Source organism: Natator depressus, chromosome 5 (genome assembly GCF_965152275.1).
Source record: "Natator depressus isolate rNatDep1 chromosome 5, rNatDep2.hap1, whole genome shotgun sequence".
In the NCBI taxonomy this organism is placed as follows: Eukaryota; Metazoa; Chordata; order Testudines; family Cheloniidae; genus Natator; species Natator depressus.
The window spans coordinates 90,732,255-90,755,353 of record NC_134238.1 but is presented as its reverse complement, the minus strand read 5'-3'; the positions used below and the strand labels follow the sequence as shown (position 1 = coordinate 90,755,353).

At 38.6% G+C, this 23,099-nt stretch overlaps 1 protein-coding gene across 1 annotated transcript in view; it reads right to left on the bottom strand.

Moving 5' to 3' along the window:
* Positions 1-4,213: 4,213 nt before the first annotated feature.
* Positions 4,214-23,099, bottom strand: part of RASEF (RAS and EF-hand domain containing) — a 54,215-nt gene continuing 35,329 nt past the window's right edge. The window contains exons 10-17 of the mRNA XM_074953199.1: positions 21,071-21,302; positions 19,928-20,065; positions 19,676-19,823; positions 17,780-17,861; positions 16,515-16,629; positions 14,704-14,823; positions 13,283-13,359; positions 4,214-10,561 (exon numbers count right to left, since the gene is read on the bottom strand). Coding sequence (XP_074809300.1) covers positions 10,456-10,561; positions 13,283-13,359; positions 14,704-14,823; positions 16,515-16,629; positions 17,780-17,861; positions 19,676-19,823; positions 19,928-20,065; positions 21,071-21,302 — 1,018 coding nt within the window. The 3' untranslated portion in view covers positions 4,214-10,455. The remainder of the gene's footprint in view (positions 10,562-13,282; positions 13,360-14,703; positions 14,824-16,514; positions 16,630-17,779; positions 17,862-19,675; positions 19,824-19,927; positions 20,066-21,070; positions 21,303-23,099) is intronic.

Below are 23,099 nucleotides of genomic sequence, written 5' to 3'. Positions count from 1 at the left end.
AGTTCAACACTTAGCACCGAGTGAATAATCAGTCTGTGTTAATATTCCAGGTTGTTATACAACGAACAACATTAAAAAGTTGCCAATTTCATCTTAAAGTTTTTCCGATAGTACCTGGTCACACACAATCATTGTCCTCCTCTTACGCTATTTCCTGCCACCTCCCTATGGCATTGCCTCATCTTATAGTTCTCTTAATTTAGACCCCAATCTTGCAAACATTTAAGCATGTGAGTAACTTTACTTTAGGTACGTGTGCACTGCATTGAACTCAGCAGGACTAAACACAGGTGTAATGCTCCTGACACACATCTGCAGGATAGAATCATAGACTTTGAGGTCAGAAGGGACCATTATGATCGTCTAGTCTGACCTCCTGCAGAATGCAGGCCACAGAATCTCACCCACCCATTCCTGTAACAAACCCCTAACTGGTGTCTGAGCTATTGAAGTCCTCAAATTGTGGTTTAAAGATTTCAAGGTGCAGAGAATCCTCCAGCAAGTAACCCGTGCCCCACGCTGCAGAGAAAGGCAAAAAAACCCCAGGGCCTCTGCCAATCTGCCCTGGAGGAAAATTCCTTCCCCAAATACGGCGATCAGTTAAACCCTGAGCATGTGGGCAAGACTCACCAGCCAGACACCCAGGAAATAATTCTCTGTAGTAACTCAGATCCCACCCAATCTAACATCCCATCACAGGCCATTGGGTATATCTACCACTAATCGTTGAAGATCAATTGATTGCCAAAATTAGGCTATCCCATCATAACATCCCCTCCATAAACTTATCAAGCTTGGTCTTCAAGCCAGATATGTCTTTTGCCCCCACTGCTCCCCCTGGAAGTCTGTTCCAGAACATCACTCCTCTGATGGTTAGAAACCTTCGTCTAATTTCAAGTCTAAACTTCCCCATGGCCAGTTTATATCCATTTGTTCTTGTGTCCACATTGATACTGAGCTTAAATAATTCCTCTCCCTCCCTGGTATTTATCCCTCTGATATATTTAGAGAGAGCAATCATATCTCCCCTCAGCCTTCTTTTGGTTAGGCTAAACAAGCCAAGCTCCTTGAGGCTCCTTTCATAAGACAGGTTTTCCATTCCTCGGATCATCCTAGTAGCCCTTCTCTGTACCTGTTCAAGTTTGAATTCATCCTTCTTAAACATGGGAGACCAAAACTGCACACAGTATTCCGGATGAGGTCTCACCAGTGCCTTGTATAACGGTACTAACACCTCCTTATCTCTACTAGAAATACCTCTCTTGATGCATCCCAAGACCGCATTAGCTTTTTTCACCGCCATATCACATTGGCGGGTCATAGTGATCCTGTGATCAACCAATATTCCGAGGTCCTTCTCCTCCTCTGTTAGTTCCAAATAATGTGTCCCCAGTTTATAACAAAAATTCTTGTTATTAATCCCTAAAAGCATGACCTTGCACTTTTCACTATTAAATTTCATCCTATTACTATTAGTCCAGTTTACAAGATCATCCAGATCTTCCTGTATGATATCCCGGTCCTTCTCTGTATTGGCAATACCTCCCAGCTTTGTGTAATCCGCAAACTTTATTAGTACATTCCCACTTTTTGAGCCAAGGTCAGTAATAAAAAAATTAAATAAGATTGGTCCCCAAACCGATCCCTGAGGAATTTCACTAGTAACCTCCTTCCAGCCTGACAGTTCACCTTTCAGTGTGACCCATTGTAGTCTCCCCTTTAACCAGCTCCTTATCCACCTTTCAATTTTCATATTGATCCCCATCTTTTCCAATTTAGCTAATAATTACCGTATCAAGTGCCTTACTGAAGTCGAGGTAAATTAGATGCACTGCGTTTCCTTTGTCTAAAAAATCTGTTACCGTCTCAAAGGAGATCAGGTTGGTTTGGCATGATCTACCTTTTGTAAAACCATTTTGTATTTTGTCCCAATTACCATTGACCCCAATCTCCTTAACTACTTTCTCCTTCAAAAATTTTCCCAAGACCTTGCATACTACAGATGTCAAACTAACAGGCCTATAGTTACCCGGATCACATTTTTTCCCTTTCTTAAATATAGGAACTATGTTAGCAATTCTCCAGTCATCTGGTACAACCCCTGAGTTTACAAATTCATTAAAAATTCTTGCTAATGGACTTGCAATTTCATGTGCCAGTTCCTTTAATATTCCTGGATGAAGAATATTTGGGCCCCCCGATTTAGTCCCATTAAGCTGTTCGAGTTTGGCTTCTACTTCGGATGTGGTAATATCTGCCTTCATATCCTCATTCCCATTTGTCATCCTACCATCAAGGCTTTAGACTGTCCACTAGCCTAGGTAGTACTCTATCAGTCTTTGTTCTGAAAAGTGTGCATGTATGGAGCTATAAATAATAATTACCTAGGTTTACGATGTGCAATACCTACATTACTACAAATACTGAGGTCAAGTTATCTGAGGCAAGTGGCAGAGTCACACCATGAGGATGTGTATTTTTTTCTTTAACACTATAGCAGGAAGCCAATCAGTAAAGATCTTTTGTGCCCACTCGAGCAGGACAGAAACTGGCATTCCCATTTTGTGGGAAAGTCCGACATTTTTTTAAAAAGTGTTCTGCAACAAAATTTAAAATTTAAACATTCGCAACTGAATTGGAATTTCAAATATTTCATTTAAACCTTTTTTTAAGGTCCCAGAGTGACCCAGAAACCTGGGAGACCACGAGGCCGTGAGCCAGCCAGCTTGGACAGCCTGGGAGCTGGGGCTCCCAGAGCTTCCAGGCTGCTAAGAAGCCACAAAGCCTGGAAGTTTGGGCTCCTAAGATATGTCTACACTGCAATTAGACTCCCATGACTGGCCCATGCAGCTAATTTAGGCTTATGGAGCTTGGGCTAAGGGGCTGTTTAATTGTGGTGTAACTGTCCGGGTTCAGGCTGCAGACCAAGCGCTGGGACCCTCCCACCTCACAGGGAGCTAGAGCTAAGCCTGAAAGCCTACAGTGCAGTTCAACAGCCCCTTAGCCTGTGCCCCACCAGCCCAGGTCAACTGCATGGGCCAGGAGGGGAGTGTTTACTTGCAGTGTAAATATATCCCCCAGAGGCCTGCCAGGCAGTCTGCCAAGGAACAGGGATGCCAAAGAGCTGTGGGCAGTTTCCTGATGGGCAATTGAAATTTTTCCACAGAAAACTGATTTTGTAGAAAATGAATTTTCCATCAGAAGATCATTATGAAAATTTCCTACAAGCTCCAGTGACGACAACTTCTAAAGGCAAAATTAGCAGACTATTCTATCCCTGTGATGTACTTACATGCCCCGCCCCCCATTATCACATCACCCCATTAGGAGGGAAGCATTGTTAAGCCCGTGTCACAGATGGGAACTGAAAGAGCGAGACTGGTCAGCCCAAGGTGACACAGGAAGTCTGTGGTAGAGAAGGAACTCTGCCTGATTCAGAGCAGGGAGTTGAACTGCTGTCTTCTACAGTTTCGGTATGTACCCTATCTACTGGGCTATTCAAAATGCTGGTGCACTAGTCCCTCTGTCTCTCCTGTTGAAGCTGTTCCACTCTGTATAAAATATTTATTTGAGCAGGATCTAGAACCTAAGTCCATGCCCTAACCCCAACAGTCTCACTTTCTGGCCCAGTGAATATTTAAGTAGGTCATAAAAAGTGGAATAGCTTCAACAGGAGAGATTGAGAGCCCACCTCAGAGTACCCAATGGCCTGGTGGTTAGGGCACTCTCCTTGGTTGTGGAAGATCCAAGTTCAAGTTTCTCCCACATCCTAGGTAAGTGCCTTAAATGCTACTGGACATAAGGGAGGTGACAGGAGCTCTTCTATTTTGTGAACGGTGCTTAAGTCCCCTTGTGGATCTAGCCTGGAAGAAATGTGGCTGAAAGTATTCAGCAAATTCAACACAAATTCAGGAATAGTTTTGGGTCAACCAAATTGCATTTTTAGGTGAAAATATTAATCTGAAAAATGTCACCCACTCTAGTTGGTATACTAACTGTTAGTGCACTGCTGTCCAGAGTCTGCCATTCAGTTAGCTTTGGGGAACTAAAGTTACTCACTTGTATTGTGTTTCATTAAAACATATTTATGGGTGCAGCTTAGTGGCAAACTAGAAAAAAATAAACCGTATTGAATAGCCACTAATGCACACTTTATTGTACAGCAATATGTAATAGACAACACGTGGTTCTTTTTAAACATATGTAGAAAATTACACAGTGGTTGGAATGATCTGTAGTTTTGAGGAGAAACAACAAGCACAAACACCACAGTTCTTGCAGTCATATTTGTAAACAGAATAAATCAAAGTTTCAAAACAATTGTTTCACACTATAGGGCCTGTTTATTTTATTGCACACTTTTTTAACATATAGTCCGTAATTAAACTTGGCACATAAAACTGAAGTTCACTGAATCTGCTCGCTATACAAGTATGAAAATAAATCTCTATTTTAAATACTTTACTTTATATTCACTTAGAAGTCTGCACAGCATGGTTTATGCAAATGTTATTTGTTAGCCAATCATTTAACTACTAACTTCACATATATGCAGCTAGTGGGAAGTTAATTATAATCTGTATCTCTAAGGGCTGAAAATGTAAGTGACAGCGCACTCTTTACCACCTTCTGTGGCACAAACTGAACCTAAAATACAAGTGGTTTGAGTTTAAAAAAAAATGAAATGCCAGGTAATAGTTAAACAAAAACAAAAACCTTCAGGCTATGATGTCAGATCTAAGCTAAGCAGCATTATGCCTGTCCGTGCATGGATGGGACATCTTTACTCAAATACCGAGTGCTGCAGGAAGTGATGTTGATAGATTAGTAGTAAGAGGAAACTATCACCTACTGTCTCAACACCTTGGGACATGGTGGTAGGGGACACAAATTGCAGGAGAAATGTAAAATGAGGTCTTAATCACTAGTGATGATCCTAAATATCATGTTTTTTGCGGGGCAGAATAAGAGATATTAACCCTGTTGTCCTCATCAAATTCCAATGTGGATAAATACATTGTACCTACCTCAACATCCATCTGCTATCTGTCAGAGTTGATATTCTTCACTTCCTGTACTACAATGTTTAGTATTGCTGTGAGTGTTAAACAGGAACCATGTTTAACCCCAGAGGTGGCTACACTTCAGAATATATAGGCTGTATAGCCCCAGCCTGTCAAAAAGCTTTGTACAAGGATCTTCTTGTGAACAGACCTCTATGCTGGCAGAGAAGCCCACTGATGGAGTTCTCCACATGTGTGCAGGGGTCTGTCCACATGATGCTCCTTGCAGGATTGCCAAATTAGTTTTGTAATGCGCTTTGGGATCTTTTTGGATAAAGTGTGCTCTATGATCACAACAGTATTTGCTAAAATAAGAGGGAATTGTTCAATGAATATGAGAGAAGATATGTTTTAAATGTGGTTTCAAGCAGTTAGATCATAACTACACTCTTGAGTAAGGGAAATAATACAGCAAATTTTAATAAGCAAGCAACTAAATAGTGCTAAATACATGAGAGATCCCTAGAAAAAAATCATTTGATCACCTGGATATTTAACAGCATCCCACAAAAACTGCTGCCTCAAAATATGTTTAACATGTGACCATTAAAAAAGGGAAAGACAATGAAGGACGAAAATAATACTTGTGTGTCAAGTGCATAAAAAAATCTTATTTACAGATTCTGTTGGAAAAAAACGTGAAAAGACGTTCCTTTAAAAATAAATATAGGTATTAAGATAACATAGCCACTGACTAACAAAACGACTTTGTGCAATAAATGAACAGCTTTAAGTACTGAACAAAATCACAGAGGAACACAAACAAACACAATAGTGCAGACATGCCAGAACATAAATCTGCTGTTTGCTGCCATATGTTTTAGGCAGTAGGCAAGACAACTTTTCAAAGCAAAACAAAAGAAGGACCTTATATAAACACTAGCTTTGATTTTTTTTTTAAAGGCAGATATTTTAGCTTCTAAAATTAATAATTTCATTCCAAGCCCTCTTATTTTACCATGAATGCCATCTCATATTATGCTAATTGTCAGACTTAACAGGGGCCATCATTGCAGGATTTCTAAATAAGGCTTGATCCTGCAAAGTGATTCATGGGAGCAGACTTTTATGCCTGTGCACAGCCCCCACTGAAGTCAATGGAGCTCTGTATAGAAGCAGTCTCTGAATATGCATCATATTGCAGGAGCAGGGCCTGAACCCATGTGTTTCTAATAAATTGTGCATGCATACACACGCTCTCTCTAATATTTAGGCCCAAATCCTACAATTGGTTACAGTAGCACAGACCCTTATGCCTGTGTGGACAACCACTGAGTCAGAATGATCCCATCAGGACTTTAAAAAACTGCTCTAGTGAATCTAATTGCAAAAGGGTCTTATAAAATGTAACTATGACAAGAGCTCTTCACACTGCTATGGCCAATGAGCAAAATTCTGTCCAGAGCTGCACTCTCTGCAACTCCATTGCCTAGAACGAGTACAGAATTTGGCTCAGTGACACCAGATTTTCATTTCAAAGCCCTTTTTCTAAGAATTTATAAAAGTTGACCATAAAACACATTCCAGGATGAAACCTGGCTGACACTATTTTGACCATCATACTTTTTTTTAATTTTTAAAACAATTGTTTCAAAGTGTGTTTGCTTAGCTACAGCTCACACAAATGCAAAATAAAAAAGTCACATTGTTAAAAAAATAGATTCAATTTATAAATTTTGGAAAAATACCTAGACACACACGTCTGGTCATTAAAATCAACAAGAACTGCCCGAGATACCAGTCCCACAGAGAGAACTGGGTGATCAGGCAACTGACATTACTGACTTCAGCTGTACTCTGTACAGGCACAGGACTCCATTCGCATGGTTTTCTTTCCAGGATTCGGGCATATCACATTAAATACATTTGGAAAAGCATTTACTGCACATGCACACAAACTACTTTCCATATGGATTTCGAACCTACTTTTTTAAAAGAGTACATCCCACAAATGCCTGTTTACAGGACCCAGATCTACAATGCCAAGAAGAAAATTTCTATGGAGTACATAATGTCCTATTTTAAAACTGCCAAAATACTGTACATTTTGTACTTAATTGTACAACCCCAGGTTATTAAATCAGTAACACACTGGAATTTTAGATGTCTCAATAAAGAATCAATAAAATATACAAACTACATTTAAATAATATTAAGATGGTGAGTCATACTAATAAGAAAAGCTAATAAATTCAAAAGTTTGATGTGACTTGGTCCTTTCCTATCTTTGGGGAGAAAATATTAGCCATATGCCAGCCTTAGATTCCTAGCTCTTGGGCCCTGTCTTATACTTCTGTACACCTAAATCTCTCACAGAGGTCAATAGCATTCTTGGGTGCACACAAAGTGTCCCGTCCAGGGTTGTGCTGAACACCTTCAGCTTTCAAGCTCAGCATCTTCCAAAATCAGGCCCAACATACGAAAGGAGCCTCAGCTCAGGTTGAGTTACAGTCCTGTGGATCCATATTATTTCCCACAGAAGATGTGTGGAAAAGGCTCTACAGGACTGGGTCCTTAATATTAAATTGTAACTATTTAATATAGATGAAGACACTGTCTTCAAGACAGCTTCACCGCTGATGGGATTTCTCTTTTGAATACTAACATGACACAGTTTCATTACTTTAAAAAGTTCCTGCAGAATTTTCAAGGATAGCTTCTATTTCTCCTTCATTGTCAATGAAATCAAAGGTAACCTGTGATTGTTCTGACTTTTCTCTCGCCTATTTTTTAAACAGGAAAGACAGCTATTATTGGGAAAAAATCTGGAGTGGCAGTAAGAGTGAGCAGAAGTTATCAACACTGAATGAGCAATAACTTGAATTGAAATAAAGAGTTAATATGTTTCTAGCTTTCTTACTGGGAAGGTCAATTTCAAACAGATGAATGATTTGAAAGCCTATATATTGTCAGCATAGGCTTTTAGAAGCCAAAAGCTGGATTATGTTCCCTTTTGATCAAAGGAGCGGGCTTTGGAGGAGGAAATCTCCATGATACCCTTGCAGAGCTCCACTCAACTCACTCCTTTGGAGGGGGGAGGCAGAATTAAGCCCCCCCTCCCTTCCCACTCATTGAAGAAACCCTGGATTCCCAATGATCTGCATGGAGCTCTTCCTCTTGACAGCAAAGCCAAGCTCCCCCTGGCCATGACTGCCTCTGTAGAAAAATGGCTGCATTATCTTTTCTGCTTATATTCCATGGCCATATGCCTAGCTCGCCCACTCTTCTCCCAGCCTCTGTCACCTCCCCCACAACAGACTCAAACCCACGGAGAGATTTCTGCCAGGTGGGGTAGGGTGGTGCTGCAGAAGTAGGTTACTCCTTACCTCTTCCATGTGTGATAAGGTAGATCTGTGTCCAAAGGTTCCCCTCAGCTCATGGATACTGTGGGGCATGATCCGGTCCCAAGTACATTTTCTTTTATGAGGCCAAAATATATGGAAATAATGGATGTGCCCATTTTATTTGGCATTATAGTCTCTTTGCCTTGCTGGAAAATGCTCAGGATTAGTCGCTTGAGGACAAAATCTGAGAAAACATAGCTTTAAAAGAATACCTAAAAACACAGATCTTTTTACCTGAAAAGGCATTTTTTTAAAAAACCCAGGTGAGAAACTAGCCTACTCTAGGGAAGTCCATATTTTATAAACTTAATATCAGTCACTGGCTATACTCTGTTGAAATGTAGTGGCTCAGAAAATATCTAATGTTGCTACAGCTAGTATCCACTTTTTCACGGGTTTGAGGTAAGACCATAAAACTTCACTTAAGTCTGACACTAGGCAGACTGGTTGCAGCTTGAAACCTTTTTTAATATACACAAAAAAAAGGCTGAAATAGTTTGCTCAGCCACTAAGGGGCCTAATAGTGCTCCCATTGAAGTCAGTGGGAGCTGTGCCATTTACTTTAACAGGAGGAGGACTGGGCCCCAAGGTTCTGATCCTGCAAATATCTATCAACATGAACTGGTTTTAATGGGACTACCTGCAGGAAAAGTGTCACTCACATGCCTAAATATTTGCAGGTCTGGCCTTAAGTAAGGGAACAAAAGACTAAACAAAGTCACTAGGGTGTGATGCTTTTTTTGTACTCCTATTTTAATAATTATACTATAATAGTGTCATTTTTACATTAATGATTTTAGGCTTTGCGTTTAAAATATGTACTAAACTATGAGATTTTTAGAAAACTCAATAAAAACAATGTCTTGAATTTCAGAGAGAGATTGAGCATCCGCAGCTCCCACTGACTTCAAGGGGAGTTAGGAGTCCTCAGCCTTACCTTAATGAGAACAGTATTGTCTGATTTTTGGAAAGTGGCTCATGGTCATGCCAACTGATTCCTTTAATAAAAATTTAATATGGAGTCCTGTGCATGTAGAGCAGCAAACAAGTGGCTTAAGGCCTAAAGATTCACTAAGAAAACAGACGACGACAGACTCTTCTGTACTATTAGAGTCCATCACTTTAGCTGTCTGAATTGTCATATGTATCAATGGCAAACATTTGAAGAACAAGAGGGAAGGGACAATTCACATTCCCCTATATTAAAGTAACAGTCTCGTTTATAAACGGGCAGGAATTGCATCGTTAATTCATCCCAGTGTTCCTAAATCCTGCAGATACTGTGACCTCTCTTGAAGTTGGAGCAGTATATAATTTGTCTTTTTGCTTTGCAGGATTCATGCAAGTATTTCCTCCATGTGGGATCAGACTTGAGTTTTGCTTTTCAGATGCACCACCATATATTTGCGGAGGTTTGCTCAAAACTCAACTAGTTCACTTGAAAAAGTTCAAAAATTTGACAAGCCTTTTTGACAAAGCTCGCAGGTTTGTTATGAAACTAGGTAAGTTTCAAGTGGCAGGGTGGTTTGTTGTGAATATTTCATACAGACATAATTGGACCTGCATTTCCTGTCCTAGGCAAAATTAGATGAAGTAATGATGGAATTTCCCCCTGGGCTCTGAATATCCTGGGTTTAACATAAAATTATTACAGTGTCTTCTGTTTGTGAAACCTCTTTCACTTCATAAGGAAATATCTAGATGAATGAAATGAAAATACAGTACTGTATGTACTGACTATCATCAATTCCTGGCAAAAGTAAAAGCCTTGATTCTGATCTCAGACCATCTTTAAACCAATGTAACGTCTTTGATTTTACTGATATACACTGATATAAGTGAGATCAAACCACAGCCTGTGAGGCTAGGCAAGTGCACCAGTGCAGAGCAGCAGAAAGTAGGAACTGAATTTCTCAAGTTTTGCAACTACTATATACATATAAATCCATATTAAGGAGAACACATTATGTAAATCCTTCATTTTTCATTTTAAAAAGTCATAAAAATACAAAAGTAAAATTATTTAGGGCAGAAAGGGAGTTTGCTATTTATATATTACAGCAGTTCTTCATTAGCATCGATTTTTTGACAGTTGGCTCAGCCAGGTTGGTTACGGACCCCGTGTCTTCATTGTCACTTCTTTTCCGCACTTCACTGTAAGGCAGCAATGAAATAAATTACCAAGATACAGCTTGGGGAATGTATTTCTACTCAAAATATGTTACACAGAGCACTAAAAAGGAATGCACTGCCCACTGTCAGCCACTGCTTTGTAACGTAAATTCACAAACTGTCTAATAGGATAATTGTTTTTAGTTTATGAAATCAATGAAAGTATTGGGACTGAGTGAAATTCCCTACAGTTTCTGCTTTGGAATGGCAGCAATAATTCCATACAAAGTGCAAAATTAGCACAAGGAAATAAGTATAGTTATGTGAAAACTATTAATTATATAACTCCAATTTGAGGTCTAAACAATTAGTTATGTTTTCCATTCCTTTTTAGCCCATTTTTTCTTTTATTTGTTCCCCTCCTCATTTCACAGCAGAGGAAAGCATTAGGCCCTAGATATTCATATATTAAAAGAAAGAAACTATTATACAAATATAAATCTATTCTGAGAAATACAGCATATCGTTAGCCACTTTATTACAAAGATGCTTGTAATTGGTTTATCTGTACATATGATTTTCAATTTTGTACCAGTATTATTGTGTCTTGTAAAGCCCCAATTCTGCCATTCACTACTCAGACCAAGTAGTTCCACTGAAATCTGTTACTGACATCAATATGGTACTACTTAAAATGAGTAACTGTGGCAGAATCAAACCCTAAGTACAGGTAACATGGGTCTGGAAGTCTAACTTTCCCATTGAAATGTTAAGTTAGAGATGATTACTTCCAGAAAATGAGAAATATTAATCCCTGAGTAGAACCATCCTTCTCAGACCAAACTGTTAGACAGCATCTGGTGCATCTGCCATTGCTTTCAAATACAGCAAATATTAACAGATCCCTCAGAAATGAACTTTCACTAAGCCAATGAACAGACTGGTTAAAAATCATATATTCAAGCTACTGGAAAGCAGATAGGCAAGATGGGAAGAGCAGTTTGTCCCCTCACAAAATTGAACTATTGTAATCAAATGTTGCCTGAAACGTGTTTTTTCACCTGTGATTTAACATTATGTAACTGTGCTGTGTGGCTTCACTAGAAATTTCTAACAGCACAATGCACTGTTGCATTCATAGCCAGGTTCCTGGAAACGAGTCATACAAGTTAACAATTAACTTTGTATTGACATTTGAATATAAATGAATGACTATACCTCTGCTACACCTGTTCTCACTGGACGTATAGGTATTTTTCCATTTTCTGACTGAACAGACAGCATTACTTCTTTCCAACAATCCAATTTTTTATTTAAGCTATTACCATTAAAAATACTGTAGCATGAAATAGACAAATATTGACCTTTCAAGTCAAAAGATCTGATTCTCCTATCAAGCTACAGAATAAAAACAAATAAATATGGTGAGCAATTGACTCCAGTTTGGAGCTCCATGTAATACATATTGCTGATCCTTTAAAAATTATATATAATCATAATTAATACTAGTTTGGAAACTGTAGGAAAATTGCAATGTTTTAGTCAGAATTTATCAAGTATGTGCAAGCTTTGCTAGATGGGATTGTTTTATTTAATCCAGATGTCTGCATTTTAAATAGCTTTGGAAAAAATTTACATTCAGTAGACATCAAGGAAAACGTATGTGATTAAAATTGTCTGTAGCAAAATCATGTATAATGATACAAAACCAAACGTGTCTTCAGTGTATGAAAAGATTAAAAGAATAAATGCATGTATCTCATTAGAAAGTATAATTTATCAACCAGAGACATTTTTAAAAGAATGGGATCCATATTTGAGCTCCACTTTAACATAATTTTGTCTGTAAATTTGTTAATATTGTTTTAGTGTTTGTGGTGCAGATTCTTTAAAGTCTTTCTGGCCACTCAGTAGAAGACTTAAGAGTGGCAATTCTGCAACAGAAAGCTTCAAAAACAGACTCCAGTGAGAAACTGCTGAGCTTGAATTAATATGCAAACGAGATACCATTAACCTGGGTTTGAATAGAGACTGGGAGTAGCTCAGTTATTACACATATTGAATCTATTTCCCCATGTTAAGTATCCTCACACCTTCTTGTCAACTGTCTAAATGGGCCATCTTTATAATCACTACAAAAGTTTTTTTTCCTCCTGCTGATAATAGCTCATCTTAATTAATTAGCCTCTTACAGTCTGTACAGCAAATTCCACCTTCTCTGTACGTGTGTATATTTATATATTTTCTTACTATATGTTCCATTCAATGCATCCGATGAAGAGGGCTGTAGCCCACGAAAGCTTATGCTCTAATAAATTTGTTAGACTCTAAGGTGCCACAAGTACTCCTGGTTTTTTTTGCAGATATAGACTAACACGGCTGCTACTCTGAAACTTATTCAAGTATGAATCCTGTTTTACATTTATTTTTAAAGGTTTTACAAGGCACACATTTTATTTAAAGTCTCGTTTTGATCTTAGTTGATTCCAGTACAACAATTTTCAATGTCAAATATCTATATTCTATAGAGATATATTTATATACAGATACACACATAATTTAAGTGTTTAGAATATAGATATTTAACACTGAAAATTGTTGTACTGGAATCAACTAAGATCAAAATGGACTCTATAAATAAAATAAAATACATGCCATGTAAAACCTTAAGAATGAATCTTGTTTTACATTTATTTATAAAGTTACTATCATATATATTAACCAACAAAGCTAATATTTGATATTAGAAACGTGACTACATACCGAGCAAGATGAAGAACTGCTTCTACAATATTAGATCCATCTTTAGCACTTGTTTCACAAAATAGTGCATTGTAAGTCTGCCAGAAGAAAATAAAAGGATCAGATACATTGTCTATTGTACAATTAGGTCTAAATGTTTACTGCAAATTATTTCCTCGGAAAATTTAAGAACTACTGAAGAGCAGATTTAACAAATTAAAGTGAACAGGATTTTTTGGTCCTTTTTATACTTTGTAGATGTTAGTTTTAATACTACAGAAACAACATTTTATTTTTGGGTTTATAGCTTTTCAAACTTAAGAACTTTTAAGATATGTAACTGATTCAGGAACAAATCCTGGTCCCAAGGTCCAGTCTGAATAATCTTGTCTGCGAGGCTACAAACCAGCAACAGAAGCTTTGAAGCTGTTACTCGAGCTTACATTCTACCTATCATATTTCCAGAACCCCTAACACCTTGGTATTTAACTAGTACTAGCTACATCATCATCCACAGCTCTAGGCCCAGCACACCTTTGCACAGAGAATGGCCAAGGATTCTGCACTGTCACAGATGTAACAACTGAGCAAACTCTTGCTCCACTGCTGGCTAGCCAAAAAACCCTGCCCGCAGTGGTGTGGGGAATCCCATAAAGCACAGCTCCACAGCAACCAGCATGTGCAGATCCCCTGTACAAGTTCCCAGAATCTTTCTTTTGTTTTCCTATGCAACAAATAATGCCAAAACTGCTGCAGTCATGGCTAGAGAGTGGTGCAGAATTACTCTTAGGCCCAGATCCTCGAAGGTACTTAGATGTCCACATTCTACTGATTTCAAAGGGAGGTAGGCAGCTAAAACCTTAGATAATCTGGGCTTTGGAAACCAAAATACTTCAGCTTCAGAACACCTATGTACAAGAGAAGCAGAAGCTAGTTTCCTCACATCCTCTCACTAATGTGCCTCACACTTGTAGTAGAGTACAAAGATGAACTCATGCTGAGTGGGCAAGATCAGTCTCATACTTAGGGTAACCAGATGTCTTGATTTTACAGGGACAGTCCCGATATTCGGGACTTTGTTTTATGTAGGTACCTATTGCCCCCCACCCCGTCCTGATTTTTCATACTTGCTATCTGGTCACCCTACTCAGACTCATGAATTTCTTGACCAATTTTCTCAGAATGTCAACCATCTGCCAGTTTGTGATGACGACACTGGACTGAGACAGCTAACTCATTTCACAAAGACTAGCAAATAGCCATTATCTGGTGACATTTTTCAACCTCAGCAAGTATGTACTAACCATTCAAGGCCAAATTCCATCTTGGTGACCATAAAATGAAAGACTCTTTGCCTCACAATTATTTTTGTGAATTATCCAGACCTCATCTTAAAGTTTTTAAGGGCAGTTAAATTTGAAACAATTAGATATAGGTCTTACCATGGCCAATTTTTCTCCATAGTTGATTGGTACACATTTTTGTCCTTGTTCTGAAACTGTTTGGCGAAGATCTGCCTTGTTACCCACCATCATGATTGGAATATTCTCGTGAGTTGCATCCTGTAATAAATATATAGTTTATTTACCTTTGAAAAATTCTGAATACAAAAAAAGGTCAAATATATCAGCAGGTTATTGGAGCACACATCATATTAATTACTTCACCACCAAAACATCTAAAAATAATGTAATGCTAACACAAGAAATGGTAGATAGTTAAAATATGCTGAACACCAGTCATGCTGAACACTTTGCAGATAAAACAACCTACACTATGTCTTAAAATTGCCATCTTAATAGTGAGTCTACCAAGGAGCGAATGCATTTCCAACAAGAATTGTATTTGCTAGATAACTCTTATGGAAATTAACACTATGCCCATTATGGCTCAAAAAAGACACATTAGAATTGAAAAAGGTATAGATAAGGGCAACAAAACTGATTAGGAATATAGAACTGCTTCGATCAGAGGAGAGATTAAAAAGACTGGGACTGTTCAGTTTAGAAAAGAGAAGATAAGTGGGGGATATGATAGAGGTCTATAAAATCATGAATGGTGTGGAAAAAATAAATAAGGAAGTGTTATTTACCCTTTTGCATAACATCAGAACTAGGAGTCAACTGATAAAGTTAATTGGCAGTGGACTTAAAACAAACATAAGGAAATATTTTTTCACATAGCGCAGAGTCTACCTGTGGAACTCATTGCTATGGGATGCTGTGAAGGCCAAAAGTTTAACTGGGTTCAAAAAATAGATAAGTACATAGAGGACAGGTCCATCAATGGCTGTTAGCCAAGATGGTCAGGACTGTAACCCTAGGCTCCAAGGGTCCCTAAATCTCCAACTTCCAGAAGCTGGGACTGCACAACGGGACGGATCACTAGAAATTGCCCTGTTCTGTTCATTACCTCTGAAGCATCAGGCACCGGCAATTGTCAGAAGACAGGATGCTGGGCTAGATAGGCAACTGGTCTGAACCAGTATGACCATTCTTATGTTATTTTATATGACACAATTACCCCCAGAAACAGGGGCTAATTCAATTTCCATGATAAAAAAAAAAGCACTCTTTCTAAGAGGGAAATGAAATTTAATTCTAATCACCTTCCTTTCTATTAAACACCTTTGGGAGAAGGGGGGAAGCCCTTTTTATTAAATGCAAATGACTATTCAGGTAACACAAAAGGGTAATAATAAGATAAACCCAGAGGGGAAAACACTGCTGTGGATTATAGGAAAGATGATGGTTGTACAGGAAGAAACATACTGTACTGTGGCAGAGACCACAAGGAAAATTGAGCTTGCTCCTGTAAAGTATTTGAAATGGGTGAGTATTGCATTTTCAGATCAAAGGGAATTGAGATAGTCAGACAAGATGGGGGGGATAAGATGAGGGGAACAATATGAAATGGTTGATTATATGGTATTTTGTGATACCAAACACCACATTTCATCACATTTAATGGGAGCCCAGAAGCTTGTGTCAGGATTTAGTTTACTCTCTTGTGTCCTGACAGCTGTGCATTTAACTTGCATTACTAGTGGAAACTGCATGTTGGCCAATTCTGCAACACAACCACCTTAATGTAGATTTAAAAACAAATAAAACAAGTATCCCTAAAAGGATTCCATGGTTCTGACCCATACCAGAGTTCTCCCAATGGAAATGCCCATTTCCTAATTTAAAAAGTATTAAAAATGACTACACAGTAAGTGTACTTTGCAAATTTCATACACTTAAGTTCTTACCTCAATCATATCCACCCATTCTCGTACATTAAGAAAACTCTTTTCACATGTCACATCATACAACAGTAACACGCCATCTGCTCTTCTGAAGTATGACTTGGCAATACTTCGAAATCTTTTAGAAAAAATGATGTTTGAAACATTTTAAACACAGTTTTAGTATTACTATAATAATGAATCATTATTGTATTAGCTTAGTCTGATAATTACATGTCTCCCTCACAGCCTTCTTAAGAAAAATGTGACAAACTTGCATGCATTACTGAATTCATATAAAGGTTTCTCCAAATTATTTATGCATTTCTATAAACACTCCATTAAAACTTGCACTATCCTATACTGCACTCAGACAATACTTCACAGTAAACAGCTATGTACATGAAGGACACCTTCTTTACACTGGAGTTTCAATGATATGGTAGCATGTTTATGTTCCTGCACGAGAGGCAAAGTTCATGAACACAGTGGGCCAAATTCATTTCTCGTATAACATCTCTGAAGTCAATAAAATGGGTGTGGAATATAAAACCAATGGATTTACAACAGGGATGACTCCCTCAATTATAGACTCCCTCCTCCCTCTTTTCTGTAAACGTACAGTGGCCTGCTCCAAAACTAAGATTACTGACAAGGCTTTACATTGCACATTTGAGATTCTTCACATAACGATGAAGAATGAGTGGGCCAAATATATCTTTTAACTTCCTATTCCACAAAATACACTAACTTTACTTAATGCAGAAATAGATAGCATGCTCAATACAAATTCTACTGAAGTGAATGGAAAGATTATAACTGACTTCAGTGGAATTAGACCAGGCACCTTAATATACGCACAACTGTGTCAGCTAAAATGTATTGGCTCATTGCAGTCCAGGATCTCATGAGATTTTATAGGGTTTATAAAACTACACAGATAGTTTAAAAATTCATTTATGCGAGTTCAGCAATTTGTGCAAGTTTATCATGCTTCTCTTAAAAAGACTTTGGATACTACAGAAGAGACAACTGACTGTGCTCAATGGGAATCAAGGTCAAGGACCCTAATAGGAATTTAGGTCATTGAACACCTCATAAGACCGAGCCCTTACAAATAGCAAAAGTAAGGAAGGGACTGAAAGTAAAAATAGGAGAAATAATGTGGACAAGAAACTGTTACAATTTTTCTTACAACTAGGAAAAAAGCCAGATGCTAATACAAATTCTTCACTAAGAAACAAGTCAATTCACATCGACATCCTAATAATCTGTTGAGCATTACTAACCTCTCCTGTCCTGCTGTGTCCCATAGCTGGAGCACTGTAGGTTCTCCATCAACAACAAGCCTTTTCATTTGAAAATCAACTCCTTTAAAAAAAAAAAAAAGTGTACAAAACTAGTCAGTGGACATAATATTGGCTTGGATTTAAGAACTACATTCATACTATTACCAACATAATTACAAATGAATAGTAGTGTAAAATATTTCAAATAATAGGCTGTAACAGCCGTTTCAAATTAGATGCATTTAGTACATTGTAAGAGAGCTCAAAAAGTTCAGGCACCCCAAAAAAATGCTGTAACTCCTCCCCCCCCCATGTATTACGGTGCATAATCAATTGGTTCTTTTGGCTGGGGGGGAGGGGAGGGCAGCGGGGAAGAATTAAAATATGCTCTCATGAATTTACTCAGGAGTATTGATGCAAATTTCACATCATAAACAAAAAGCTCCACATATGTTACACTATAAAAGCCTTTTACAGAAGGACAGAAAATATTTTGTATAGTAGACCTTATTCCAGACAAGGAGCAAACAAAAACAAAAACAAAAAATCAGAACACACAAACATACAAGTGATTTGATGGGCAGACAAAAAAGTCAAGCTTTGAACTTAATAGAACTCCAGTAGTTCATGGATGCGATGATATAGATTGGACTGTTGAGACCTCCAAGCTTGTTAAAATCCCTCCAACTGCATTTGAATTAGAGCTATTCCAGGCTTCAAGAACACTTTGAAGACGAAGGGATGAAGACAAAATGATATGAAAAAGGATAGACACAAGGGTTGGGATCCTTAAGTGTCCCCCTTCTGCCTGTCTACTCGCAAGGCTGTTTTGGATTCTGGGAGGGTTTGATACATGCAAAGACCTAGATAATAAGAGGTATTGGTAGAGAGGAAGCAGTTCCGAGTATAAGTATTGTTTGGAGAAAATAAGTTACTGTTTGGAGAAAGTAAGTAAGAGTGGGTGTGGCAAGGCTCCCCTCTCACCTGACTAATTGGAGATGAGCTGGGAGAAGGGGACTAGCGTATGTGTTGCCTCCCCTGAAGGATGACATCAGAAGGAGAAAGTTTGCCTGCTGAACCCTCCTAGCATGAAGATCAAAGGACTAATTAGGGGAAGAGAGTCAGTTGGAGGAGAATCCGGCTGAGGCTCCACTGGTGACCTAAATGAGGATGTACTCCAGATGAGGGACTCCTGGCTTAAGGAGATAATAACTTCTGAATTATCCAGCTCTAGGGAGAAGGCTGGGGATCCTACTTTAAGGAGAGACAGAGTGACTTCTTGAAGTACACCCCGCTCCAGGAGGAGAGCTGGGGGTTCCACTCTTAAGCAGAGAGACCTGTAATTGCCTAAATTATAACCCTGCTCTAAGGCGGGAAGCTGAAGACTCCTGATTTGAGGAGGGTCAGAAAGTGACAATTTAAAGTCCAGTTCCAGAAAGGGGGCTGGGAGACCTCCTGAAGAGGAGCAAGAGACTCTCATATAGATTCAGAGTGGGCATAAACTGGAGCAACTAACAAAGGGAGTTAAACTTTGTAGAAAAAGTCTTAATAAAAATCAGACCCCAGGAAGAGGGTACGTGGTTTTGAACCAACCTAATTGACTGAAAGAATCCCAGCGGCCCTGAGTGCACTGCAACTGCACGGCCATGAGGGGCCACATGGGGGGTAGCAATCATAGCAGGAAAGAGAAAAGATAATGGAAAATTGAAAGAGGATTTTTTTGTAAAGTCGGTTCCAGGATCCTGATACTGCAGCGCCTCCACACCGATTTTAACAGGGGGGGTCTTTGTGCAGAGTGTGTTCAGGACATGTTTTATAAAGATAACTAAATGGTCCTGTTTCCCCCAACCTAATACATATTTAGGCACCCATATGCTTTAGATCTCAAATCCTTACCCAGAGTTGCACTGGTGTTTCCTCGAAATTCATTCTTGCAAAGTCTCATAAGGAAACTGGATTTCCCTACTGCTGCATCCCCAGCAAGAACTATCTTGTAAGCCTTCTCTGAATTAGGGTATTTCAGGTTACAGTCTATTGTGTCTGTCTAAAAGCAAAAAGAGCCCACCAAATCCATATTAAAAATGAAAACAAATTGCAGTATCGTTATGTATATCAAACTAAAATATAAAATTGCTCCGGACTGGTTACCTGTGGAGAGAGGGCAGGGAGACACCTCCTTGTTGAAGCACTAGAGCTGCTTCGACTGACTGGTTGTGAGGGTTTCCAATCTTCTGCTGTACTGCTGTTGTCAGGACTATGAGCCTCTTCATCCCTGATCTCTGGAACCTGCAAGTACCAGCAAATGTTATGTTACTATTTTTGTAATATCTCAATTCAGAAAAAGAATAGTGCTTTGAAGTGTTAGGTATCTTGGATTTTTTTCCCCAAAACAAATATCTTTCTCTACTCCAGTGTTCTCAAGAACAATCATTGCCAAATGCCCAGTACTCATAAACAACCCTACAACATCAATCTGATTTCCATATGTAATAGGAGTAAAAGATTTCAGTAAGGAAATGTTCAGATTCAAAGGGATTACAAGAAACAGTGCAAAAAAATTACTTCAAAAGTTATGAAATACTTCAACTAGTTTGAGCCACCAACTCCTTAATTAAACAAAGTCACAGCAGTTGACATTAATTGGTACCCTTAGTAGCATTCTCAACACAAAGTCCAGGGACTGAAGAGTCAGGGAGACTGAGCTACTTGGGAGTCAGGAGGCCAGTATTCTATACCCAGCTCTGTCACTGCCTCACAGTAAGTCAAGACATCTATCTCCATTTCAGTTTCCTCTTTAGTTAAATTAAGACAACAATGCTTTCCTACGTTGTAAAGTTTTTTGAGATCTCTGCATGTAAAATGTTGTAAGCGTTAATAAATACTATTATTATTATTCTCCTCTTTCCACATCACTGCCAAGGCACATTGGCAGGATGTATTCCCTGTATTGTATCTGTTTTGTTGATAAGAGGAGGACTTTAATCTTCAGGGCTAACAATTTATCAACTTTCACAAATATTAAATTCACTTTTACAAACTTACAAAAAGATATAGGGTCATTAATGAGCCTATACAATCAGTTAAAATAGGACTGTTTCTAAACCACAGAGTGTTCCCTTACGCATCCCACAAAAATATCCTATTAATTCTGTTTTAATGCTTATAACCCAGGTAAAGACAATTTAGGTTCCCTGACTTATGTGAAAAGATCAATTTCACTTTACAAACAGGGGGCTAATTTTGCCTCCAAACAAAGGTATCTCTTAGAAATGCAGTAAGACTGGAGCTTACATCTGTATCAGAAGCATCACCAACAGAACTGTCCTGCATACAGTGTGGCCTTTGAAAACTTCTTTGATGTCGCCATTCCATTTCTGAATCATATTCATTTGAGTCTCTCAAGGTAGACAAACCACTGTCAAAGCAGCTTTCAGACAAGCTATCAGCATCACAGTTTATCCTTTGCAGAGGGTCACAAAGGGCTAAACACTCATCTTCATCCACATAGGAAGAACGAGATGATCTGGTGACAAAAGTGGGGGGAAATATGCTTTTTACAGGACCCAACAAAAGACGACATTTCAGCTACACATTTTATTGCCCTTTACTGAAAGAAGGATCTCTATTTTTTTAATCTCCAATAAATGAATTCCTTAATTTAGGCCCTTAGAAGTGAGCACCCAAACAGTTCATCTAACATGCCATGGTGAGGATGTTGTAGTTATTCAAAGCCTGGCATAATGAGTTATTCTTAAATCCAAAAGGAAACGGTTGTTAAAAAAATTGAACATTGTACCAGGAACATATTAAAAACAGGGCAGTAGAGATGTTAGTCCATCCCAGGACCTGGAAGATGGTCTCGATATACTGAACCTGAATGTAAATGGATGCATCCAGGTTTTAGCTCATAATTTATTGGCCTGCAAATATCTGTGAATATGAAAAGGAGGCAGCAGAAATCACAAGCTCAGCAACAGTAGAAGAAGCAGTGCAGAAATGTGTTCAGTTCCAGTTTTGGTTGTCCTACACACAATCTTTAGCATAACAGCAGAAACAACTGGTTTCTCGTAAGTATGGGCTTGACTCTCCCCTCCTTTCCAAGCCAATGTTCCCCTTTGATTCTCTTTCCTTTTCCAAGGCCATCTTTGTTTTGCTTTGGGTACCATGACAGACAATAGGATACTCAAATGGCAGTAGTGCTTGAAGTAAAAGTGACTCACTGTCTTTGCTTTTTAAGTTAATTTGTACAAAAAGGGGAAAGGAAACTAGAGAGAGAAATGGAGGGAGGGAGGGAGGAGGGAGGACAACCTTCAAAAAAGGTATTACGGTCTCCAGCCCCTATCTGCATCAAGCAGGGACAGGAGCAAATAAAAGTAAAGTGGGGTGGAAGATGCCTGAAAGTAGTGCTCTATCTTATAGGAGTGGAGATGCAGGACATCACAGTTGCAGCTAATATAGCCAATGGCAGCATTGTTCCTTGCAGAGTTTTGTTGCCAGGTGATCGGAGCACTAGTGTGCAGCATGGAGATGCAGCCTTCTGTGGGGCTGGAGTTTCTATTCATTGGGATTCACAGGGTTGCCAACTCCCATATAATTCCTATCCACTACTGGCCAGCAAGGGCCATTACAGGGACTATTTTCTGTTGCAACAACTTCAGAACTGTCTATTTCCATGCTCCCAGGGTAATGAGTTTTCATTCAAATACTCATGATCTTGGTTTTGGAATACCACAGTAGTACAGTAATACTATTTGTATTTATGCACATAGCCTATAGAAAATCACTGATATACCTGTATGAACAAAGGGTGCAAACTGTAGCAAAGTTAAGAGCATTAAGCATAACAGGCAGAGGACTACATTAGTCAAATTTTCAAAATCAGTAAATCATGTATTCAGTGTTGGGAATTCCATACATGCTTAAGGCAACTTAATTTGAGAGACGTTATATGACCAGAGAAAAGAAAAATATATTTACTATTGCAAATGTCTTAAAAGCAACGTTAGAATCCAAACGAGCACCCAGATTTCTTAACACTGATCTGATGTTTCTTGTATGATACGAAGTGTTGTAAATGGACAAGCATTTTGGGAACAGAAGTTCGTCTCTCTCTAAATACTGCTAAACCATACCTGCCAGGAATGAGTTTTACCCCTGGCACATGTACTTCTGAAGAAGTAAATTTTTCCACTTTAGATTGGAATACACTAGATTGCACAGAATAGCAGGTTTGTTTTTTTTAAACGCTCTCAGAGAAGGACATCTCTAAGGCCCGCTAAATAGACTTCTTCCTTCCTTCACCTCAGAAAATTACTCCATT